Raw genomic sequence first — 10,547 nt, forward strand, 5'->3', positions numbered from 1 at the left:
GGGATCCTACAAAGTGCTCTTTATTATGAACAGTTTATCTTTGTAATATGCCACTTCAGGTCCACAAAAAATATATACGTTTTATTTACAAACGGGTGTTTGATGTAACATAAAACAGGATAGGAAAAAGACATACAAAAAACAAACCAAAAGTAGAAAAAGTACAAAAGCCACCCAATAAACAAATGAGCAAAAGGTTAATTATTGCATGTCGAAAGACTAAGCTTACATCGCTTTAGATCTGAAGTCTATATCTTGAGGTTACTGGCTGGAAGAGTGCTCTTGTCTAAATCGTCAAAATATGGATGTGTCATTGCTTGCCGTGCTGAGATCCGCTTAGGAGGGTCATAAATCAGCATTTTCTAAACACAAGACACAAAAATAAATATGTGAGGAGAGAAAGAGAGACAAAACCAAACAGATAAGTAGGACACCAGTACGTTAGGACGCCCTTTTACCGTGAGCAGGTCGATGCCATTCTTGTCCAGGTTTTTCACGGTACTGGCCAGATTCCCAGATTTCCACTTTGGGAATGTATTCTTATAATCTGGCAGCGACTCAACATCTGGCCAGACCTCATTGTTAGGGGTTCCCAGAGTCCTAGATATAAATAGAAGATGTCTCATTTGATTGTAGCTTTCACAGTATTGTAGCAGTACACTTTACCTTGGGATAACTGACATTAATATTCCGAGTTATGCTGAAGATTTTTAACACTTATTTAGTAAGGACCTATTAAATTGACCAAAAGTGACAATGACATTTATAATGTTACAAAAAACTATTTCAAATCAGCATATCAGAATTATTTCTGAAGGATCATGTGACATCGATGACTAGAGTAATTTCAGTTTTGCCTTCACAGGAAAAATTACATTAAGATAAACTGACATAGAAAACAGTTAAATAAATGCAGCCTTGGTGAGCGTCACATTTAAAAATGTAAAAATCCTGCCAACCGCAAACCTTTGAATGGTAGTGTAGTTATTTTCATGTTATTGCCAATATTAAAACATTTTAAGTGAATTTACCCCAAAAAAAAAAACAGTATGAGAAGGATAGATGTCAATAGATCACAAAACGAACATCTATCAGTCCTCTTAAATTATAATATTAGTGACTTAAAGTGGAATGGCAAATATACTCTAAATAAAAGTAAAAATATGGGAAAAGAGCAAGCATAAACATCTAATATTTATACATTATGCTTTAATACTGTCTGTCAACTGATGGAACCAATATATTGTGCAAGTCTTGGGATGTAACTATCAAAATTGTTCCAGAAGTCTGTTTACCTGAAGATCCTGAACAACTGGTCTATTTCTGAGTCTCCATGGAAGAGTGGTTTCTTTGTAGCAAGTTCGGCAAAGATGGTACCAATACTCCAGACGTCTACGGGCGTGGAATAACGTGAGGCCCCCAGCAAGACTTCTGGTGCTCTGTACCACAAAGTGACCACCTGTGCCATCAGACAGTGAGAATAAACACATCAGCCTGATTGCTTACCGAACGCTTTGAGAAAGGAGGAGAAATTACTGTAATGTACCTCATGCGTGTACACTCGGACCGGGACTCCAAAGGCACGTGCCAGCCCAAAGTCTGCCAGCTTAATCACACCTTTATTATCAATAAGCAGGTTCTGCGGCTTTAGGTCACGATGCAGAACTCTGCGACAGTGGCAGAACAGAATCCCCTCAAGGATCTGATACAGGTAACTCTACAGAGAGGACGGACACACACACAGCTACGGTTACTTCAATTAATTTAAATACATGCTATAATTCATTTAAATAAATGTGGTTTTTCATCTCTGTGTCTGATTTGAAGTTGGCAGAATGCTAGCGCTAACGAGCCTTAACTGACTAAAATAACTGTAATTTTTACCCTTCCGGTCAAATATTGCGCTGCAAAGAGCAATACAAGTTTTAACTTGTCTATAATTTGGCAAATGACCATGGAATAAGCGGGATAATCAACGGCTAGCCGTGCATTAAAGGATTTTAATGCACTCTGCTTCGGGCGGTTCTTTGCCTCCACGTTGTGCATTAAAATCCTTTATTGCATGGCTAGCCGTTGATTATCCCTTACATAGAAGATGTGATGTAAATAAAGGAAATATTTCAATTTTGCACCGTTTATTAATCAATAAGATAAGGTTGTATGTTTTAATGCTGTACGATATTTAATGCACCTTGACCAGCATGGGATCCATGAACTGGCCTGATGGGATGGAGTCCAAGTACTTCTTCAGATCCATGGACAGAAATTCAAACACCAGGTATAACTTTGACTCCTGCATCAATACATCCAGCAGGCTGTAAAATGGTAACAGAGAGAAAAAATAAAAAAATACAGAGTTGAGTCCATACATGAAACTGGAAACCATCGTTTTCCAAAGCAGCTGTGTGTTACATTGTAAAATATAGTAAAATAGAAAACAGCAAGTTGTAATAATTTGACAATACTGCTGTTTTTACTACATTTAATAAATGAATGCAGCACCTGGGGAGCATAAGAGATGTCATTTAAAAAACATTACCAAAAGAAAGAAGCTTTTAAACAGTAATGTAAATATAGATGCCATTTTGTTGGTTAGGACAACTATATAAAGCACAAAGTTGAACTCGGCAGAAAACATGATGAAATGTCACAATATATACATATTTATCAACACAACCTCTTGCAATATATAATTTCAAGAAGCACAACTTAGAGGTTTTGGTTCTGTTTTATGTAGATAATGTCATGAAAACTTACCGTACAACGTTGGGATGCTGGAGCTCCTTGAGGAGGGAGATCTCTCGGACAGCAGTGCTGGGAACCCCCTCCTCCTCACTCTCCAGGCGGATCTTCTTCATAGCAACCACCTGTCCAGTGGTTTTGTTTCTGCCCTTATATACAACACCATATGTACCTAAGGAACAGACATGGATTTCCATTAGACATCTACAGAAACAAATATACCAAGGACTGTCATATTCTGCCTTGAAACAAACTCTGAGAGAGAGACACATGGAGAAAGAGGTCAGAAGACAACACTTTAGACAGCTCTACACAAAGAAAAATTCAATTTACCTTCACCAATTTTCTCTATCTTCAGATAGTCATCCATTTTCTTAATACTGAGTGGGGGGAAAGGATTGAAAAAGTAAATTTATAACAGCTGAACATCCCGATACTACAAAAAGAACGTGTCTTCAAAAATCTAGATATTGTCAAACAAATGTTTCTTTTTCTTTTCAATACACATTGTTTTGAACAAACTTGCTAATGTAAGATGTGCTAGATGTGTATGTAACGCAAATACACAGACATGAGGTATGAAAGAATGAACATTTCGCAAACATTATCATAAAATACAGTGACATTTCTGACGATTCATCATTTTGTGCTTATAAAACTGTCGTATTTTTATATCCAAGTTTTGCAATGCGGCCACTTAATGCATCAGAAATGTGTTAAACCGACTGAAAAGCAATAAAGACACTTATCTGCTTTTATTCAGGACCTATATTTGTAAATCATATTAACCAAACGATTATTCTGAAATTAAGATTACAATATAAAGTGCGTGTTGAAGTTAAATGACTCAGGAGTTTTTTCCCAGGGGCCTGAGCAAATTCAAAACGTTCAACGATCAGAATCAAAATTGAAAACAGTCCATTTTTTTCCATATATTAAAACTCACCTTCTCTGTAACTCTATCGAATCTGGAGGAATAACCAAACTCTTCTATTTTCCTCAGATATCTTGATGAAGGTCTTTGAGAACAGAGAGCGTGCGGATGTTGTGTAGTTCCTTGATTCAAACTGGCCGCGTCGACGTAATTCAAAGCAGCCAATCGGAGTTCTCGGTGGACTTCAAACTAACCAATCAGCTGATAGGGCGGTTAGGAGCCGGCGCATGGCCTCTGTCCGAGTGTGAGTGCGCATGCGCGGTTTGTTCATTTAATAATGTGAAGGTACAGTCATCTTGCACTTATTTCCCACTATGTTCATTGCTACAGAATCACTGGTAGTGTGTTCAAAAAACATTTTCTCGTTTCACTCGTTACTGAAGCCGCCTTCCAGTTCATGATGTTCAGTGCTACTGACTTTGTGAGTGTTTTTAATTCCACAAACTTTCCAATGACACATACAGCGCGTATAATTACACTGTTTATACCAAGCATATGTTTTGTTTGTCTGTGGTCTGTCAGGGTCTGTTAGGGTTGCCACTTTTAGCGAGGCGAAATAAGGGACACCCATTCACGACCCCCCCCACCCCCCCACCCCCAAAAAAATAAATAAATAAATAAATACATTCCAAGGACAACTCATAACTCAACCATGAGAAAACATGTTGAAGTATGCAAACTTGCAATAGAGCACATTAATACTGATATTTTAAATTTGATTGTTTATAATAAATAATAATTATTAGTCTTTTTTGACAGTTCTGCAGCTGTTACCTGGATGAGATTTATTTTTTATTATTTATTGATTTTTTATTATAAATTAGGACTACATTATTGTGTAGTTATTTGTCCCATTTTTATCTAAATAATGTAGCATTTGTTTTTTACTTTTTAAAATGCCAAATTGTATATGACGTTTCTGATGATTTATTATGTATATACTCTGTTTCACCGCGTGGCGTCGCTGTCGGACTGCTGTATTTAATGAGTGTAAATCAGCTGTCCACCAGTGAGAGCGCTGTTGTTATTTAATTTTTATTTTACTCGCCCTCCAGATATTAGAAAGAGGTGCAAAAGTGTGGTGTACAAAATTAATGAAATGAAGATGCTATTCAAATGTGCATATATTACTAGTCTCTTTAGCGTTGTCTATACAGAAAATGTTGATGTTTGATTACAAAGTGAAAGCAAAAATTATTATTAAGTTTTTTTTTAACTCCTCAAAGAACTATTAAAAACAAGCTCTCAAAAGGCCAATGAAGCTTAACTAGGCTGTCTAATTACAGAGAAATAAAGGAGGCCTAGTCCCCCGGATAAAAATCTCAATTCAAACCCAAATCCTCAGAGGTAGACACTTTAATTAAAGAAGTGATTAGTGGCAAATTATTAAGATGCGCATTTGAGCCGCCCTGATTGGCTGAAGGAATGAGCACTTTAAGTGGAAATGGAAAGACTCAAACTCCTGATGGGTGTTGTCGGCATTATTCTTATATAATGTAAGTATACATGTATGTTACATATACATGTAAGTGATAATGTATCCTGTTGTAGTTCAGGTTTTTATCACCCTGTTGGGGTGTATTTTATGATCATGACCATCATCCCTCTTATTACATGGCTACTTAACAAATAAATAATAAATTGACATTAAATATTGATTTGAGTTTAAATAATTTTATTATAAGAGCGATATGACAAACATACAGTAATACTATGTAGGATTATGGTCAATGCATTTTAGTGGTCATTGTACATTGTGACTCATTTAGATACTGTTTAGATTGTTTTTATTATCATTTTGAAATAGTTTTTATTTTTTATATTTTCAATTTTAATTTTAGGTTTCGTCATTTTATATGATTTTTGTTTTTAAATATGTATATTTATTTTTTAATTATTAATGTATTTAAATTTTAGTAGTTTTATTACATCAAGTTAAACTAAAAAATGCAACTAGTTGAAATGAGTTTTCATTTGAAATATTTTATAAAAAATAAAATGTATATTTTATTTAAAATGTAAAATAAAATCCTTGATTAATTTTTTTATTTTAGTTCAGTTAATGTTTATTTTATTTCAAGTACCAAAGATTTTTTATGGTTTTAGTTTTAGTTAATATAACTCTGTTCCAAAGAGCTATGTAACACATTATTGCCTCTTTCTTTGTCTGTTAATACACTAGAGTCTAGTCTGATATCTGCGAGAGAGACAGAGATATTGAAACACACACAGACACTGTCTTTCCAGTCCAGCTGTGAGAGACTCCTGCCTCTGAGCCATATACTCAGCAGGAGTCTTCAGGGAGGAAGATGAACCTTGTGTTACTGCGAGAGAGAGAGACAGGATGTGTGTGTGTTTGTTTACATGAGTGTGTTTTTGAGAGAAAGGTCTGCTCAAAAAGAAAGAGGTCATGATGAAGGGGGTTGAGAGTGGGGTACTGAACTAGAGACGGAGGAGTGGGCAAATGCTACAAATAGTTTTTAGGACACTGAGATTTTGGGGCAAGGGAGGGCTGTTGTGTGTCTGAGTGACTGTGTGTGTGTGTGTGTGTGTGTGTGTGTGTCTGTGTGTATGTCATATGTAGGGCAAATGCAGGACCAAAGAGGATTTCCTCACCTAGATTTCATGTTTCACATGACCTTCATGTGTGATTTACAGCTGCAATTAATGCAAATGAATTTACACGGGGGGAAAACACTGAGAATGAAAATTGTCTGATTGATCTGATTGTCAAAACCTTCACTTCAAAACATTTACATTAAACTGTTTATATGACTTGCATGCATTGTCAGTTTAATGAACATAATGGACAATATTGAGCATGCAAACACACTCAGTAGCCTCTTTCACACATACAGTCTTTACCGGTAAATTACTGTTGTGAACAAGACCTTTTCAAAAATGCCAGTAAATTCATTCCGTCAACTTACCAGTAATGGAAGTTGTAACATGACCAGTAAATAACCGGTATTATGCCAGTGTGTGAACGCAGAATGAAGATTACTGGTATGAGCACGTACGAGATCAGACGTAAGATGTCTACAAAAGTCCCTTTCAAAGTCTGTTCACTCGTAATGACTTTACAAATCAGCGATTGGCTCTTTCATTTAGAAGGTGGGACTATTCCGCCATATTGCGTAGTGCAGTTTCCCACATTCATAAGTACAGGAGTGAACTGTCTTTGTATTTCTATAGTCTTTGCGTCTCGGCCAGTCATAACATTCTGATGCAGATGACGCATTTACACTGCTGTGTAGTTCAGTTTGAAGTCGTCTGATACGAGTGGCCAAAAGTGCTGCATGAATGTGAACGTTTAACACAAAAATGAAAAAATCAACAAAAACACTGACCATGTATACCCCTCTGTGGTTACAAACATGACACTGGGAGGTACAGCCATGTAAGCCTTAAACACACTGCACGATTTTCGGTTGTCCCAGACGAAAGATTGGCATCATGAAACAATCGTGGCCAATCAGAAATCACAGCATTTGCGTCATGATGCCAGTCTTTCGTCTGGGACAGCCGAAAATCGTGCAGTGTGTTTCGGGCTTTAGAGGTCATTTCTGGTTAACTATGTCACAGAATTGACCAGTATTTTGTGAATGGTGGTTTACCGGTAAAAAGATGGAACATCGTTGCTTGTGTGAACAGCAATTTTTTTTTATTTACGGCAACTTACTATTATTACTGTGTGAACGAGACTACAGTGTTGCAAAGTGCATTTTATGACTGAAAACAACATTATACATATACATAGCATACTTTTATATTTACAAATATGTGTATGTATATATATATATATATATATATATATATATATATACATACATATATACATATTTTGTTTGAGTGTTTCCATCTCTCTCTCTCTTGGCTCAACAGACTCTCTGACATTAGCATTCCTACACAGGCTTTGTTGCCATGGTGAAAGCATGTGGTTTCCTGGCGTTGCCATGGGGATTTCCTCCTTGAACAGTTCTTCAGCAATCATACACTTGTCTTTTCATGATTTATTCCTTTTCTCTCTCTCAATCACTCTGCCTGCTTTCTTTCCCTGTGATTGTTGGTCTCCCCTGCTGAGGATCCTGGGTGACAGTTGTTGTGACTGTGTGAAGGACAGCTGATGAGTCTTGATTGCCTTGTAACAAGGATGAAGGTTTTCTCAGGGTGACCTTGAGCGAGTGTGACCTCATTGGCTTTCAGTCTCCTGTCACAGACATACGGACACAGATTTGCACAAATGAGAGTACAGCTTGAGCAGAAATGATCAGCTAACGGGCATATTATAGTACCCACTCTCTCTCCACCCCCACACACGCACATTATATGAGATTCTGGTGCCTGCATTTATCAGCAGGTTCCTGAGGTAAACATGCTGTAGTGCTAACGAGCCTCATTATGGCGGCGGTCTTATTAAATGGCCTCTGGGTTATACAACATGAGATATGCCGTGATGTTTAATCTCTCTGCCGCTATTTCCTATTAACTCTGAAGCTAAAAAATATTCAGAAATATCCTGTGGTCTTCACTTCATAGCTGAGTTTGGTGAATATTTTCACACCCTTAAATGAAGAAAATAAGACTATGTAATCTGTAATATGACTTTTTAATTTGATGTAAAATCAATTTATATTTATTAGCCACAAATAATCAGCATGATGTTTTTTCCTAGATGTTTAATGTGGTTGTACAAATAAAAATGTGTGCTGTGATTATTAATTTTATTTAATTTATGCATTTGGTAGATGCTTTTTCTGCATTTAAAGTCTTGTTCTAAATAACACTTTGTAACTTTTTTGATTTTTATTTATTTATGAGAATTTAAAAATCCATTTCCTAGGAAAAGTAATTTTCTTATTGATTATTTAAAATTAAACTCACACAGCATTGATGAGCATAAGAGATGAAAAAATCTTACCCAAACATTTAGTTTATCCTTAATGCATTTTAGAATACACATTGGCATTTGGTTATATCTGAAAATAAGAACATGTTTTTACAGTGTTGAAGTTACTGAAAATCCTGCTTCAGGGTCGTTGATACATGCAAGGTAATTTGAGTGAGATATGTGTTAATTGGCTCTATAAATAATTTTCCCAATGCCTGCAGATTAAATTGATACAATCTGAAAGACACGCAGACAGACTCTGCTCTGGTAATTTCCAGCCTTGTAGCGCTTTAGCATGTATGTTTGTGTGTGTGATTTGTAAAGGCTCTTCACAGCAGGTGTTCTTACATAATATTACTGTGAAGTGGACAGAAATAAACCTGCGTACCTCCCCCAAACCTTCTACATTGAGGAAAAGCTGTCACGCCCGGAACTAATTCATTAGTCTCTAAATCAGTGTTGTTTATCTTTTTTCGGCTTAACTGGATTCTTCTTGCCAGACGGTTTCTGCCACAAGACAGTTCAAGGTCTAAATGTGTTGACAAATACCACTGATCATTGAACAGCCTTTCTAGTTGGTGTATGTGTATAGAGTGTGTACATGAGTATGTTGTTTATGGTTTGGAGTATATGAAGTCCCTGACTATGCCAGATCAGCGGAAGTCCTTTCAACACCTCTATCAACACATAGTTTCTCTCCACCTGTCTTTCTGTCTTGGTTTGTCCATTTGACCTCTAATAAAGGTCACTTCCTCTTCAGTAATCCTGTAGTATGCAGTGTATGTGGGCTCAGGTTTTGTTTGCGTATATGAGTGTTTCCCTGCTGTGTGTACATGTGTAAATATGTATTTGGAAACAGTGACTGTGAGAGTTAACAGTGAAGACATAGATTTAAATTTAAAAAGGCATGCTGCTTTTCATGTAAAATGACAAATGTTTTTTTGTCTTAGAATGACTTACTACGTCTGTGAGTCTATACTGTATTATTTATTGTTGATGAGATGACTCCTTCGTTGTAAAATGACTAAATACACAATGTATAATATGACAAGATGTTACTTTGGTTAGCATAATGAGCTAAAATATTTGGCATTAGAAAAATACACTGTTCAAAAGTTTGGGGTCATTAAGATTTATTTATTTGGAAAGAAATAAATACTTATATCAATGCAAGGATGCACTTAATTGATCGAAGTGGCAGTAAAGACATTTGGAGTGATACAAATGATAATACTCTTAAATAAATTCTGTTTTTTTTTACTTTATTTTTTTATACAAAAAAAGAAAGAAAGAAAGCATAACTGTTTCTTTGAACCTCAAACCAAATCTGCATATTATTTCTGAAGAATCATGTGGAGCAATGCCTACTAAAAATTTAGCTTTGCCAAATTAAGTTACATTTGAAATTATATTAAAAAGAAAACAGTTATGTAAATTTGTAATTATATTTTACAATAATACTGTTTTCTTACTGTATTTTTAAATTAAACAAACACAGCTTTGGTGAGCATAAGACGGAGACTAAAAAATCATACCCAAACTTTTAGTATGTTATCCTTATTAATTGCGCATTTTAGAATATACAAACACTAGGAAACTATAAAACAGATTGCATTCCTGTATCTGTCTGTGTATCTTCAAGAATTGAACTAAATTAATTTACTTAATGATTTTTCTTCTAAAATCTGTTTTCTTAATATTTTTATTATGTATTTTTACTACTCAGTGCCTCTCATATGTTAATGATTATCTGCAAGTAACTAAGCATGCACTTATGTTAGGTTTAGAGATGTTGTCCCCTATTTTTCTCTCTTTCGTGTCTGTCTACTGTTTTTCATTCCTTTCCTCCTGCTAAAAATTTGTCTGTGCATGTAGGCCTTAACCCCGCTCTACTCTCTGACCTGACAAAACACATTTGGCTAGCACACATTAATCAGACTTGCTTTAGCTGACTCTTTCTCTCTCTCCTCTCCTCTCCAT

At 35.8% G+C, this 10,547-nt stretch overlaps 1 protein-coding gene across 2 annotated transcripts; it reads right to left on the reverse strand.

Moving 5' to 3' along the window:
- LOC306850602 (cyclin-dependent kinase 1) lies at positions 1-4,059 on the reverse strand. Of its 2 annotated transcripts, XM_079386313.1 has the most exons (9): positions 3,689-3,811; positions 3,076-3,122; positions 2,758-2,914; positions 2,192-2,315; positions 1,547-1,717; positions 1,296-1,459; positions 459-600; positions 230-362; positions 1-53 (listed from the first exon to the last, which is right to left on the reverse strand). In XM_079386313.1, the coding sequence occupies exons 2-8, from the start codon at positions 3,110-3,112 to the stop codon at positions 249-251; spliced, it is 909 nt and encodes a 302-aa protein (XP_079242439.1). In that variant the 5' UTR covers positions 3,113-3,122; positions 3,689-3,811; the 3' UTR covers positions 1-53; positions 230-248. The 2 variants fall into 2 exon arrangements, with proteins under 2 accessions (XP_079242439.1, XP_079242438.1); XM_079386312.1 differs by having other exon boundaries at positions 1-362; positions 3,689-4,059.
- Positions 4,060-10,547: the final 6,488 nt, after the last annotated feature.

This window comes from Barbus barbus (genome assembly GCF_936440315.1).
Source record: "Barbus barbus genome assembly, chromosome: 30".
NCBI classification, from domain to species: domain Eukaryota; kingdom Metazoa; phylum Chordata; class Actinopteri; order Cypriniformes; family Cyprinidae; genus Barbus; species Barbus barbus.

Coding starts and splice junctions, on each gene's coding strand:
- LOC306850602 (XM_079386312.1), bottom strand. CDS start 3,112: ATGGATGACTATCTGAAGATAGAGAAAATTGGTGAAG. Junction 2,915..3,075: donor GATAGAGAAAATTGGTGAAG/GTAAATTGAATT, acceptor TCTGTTCCTTAG/GTACATATGGTGTTGTATAT. Junction 2,316..2,757: donor CAGCATCCCAACGTTGTACG/GTAAGTTTTCAT, acceptor ACCATTTTACAG/CCTGCTGGATGTATTGATGC.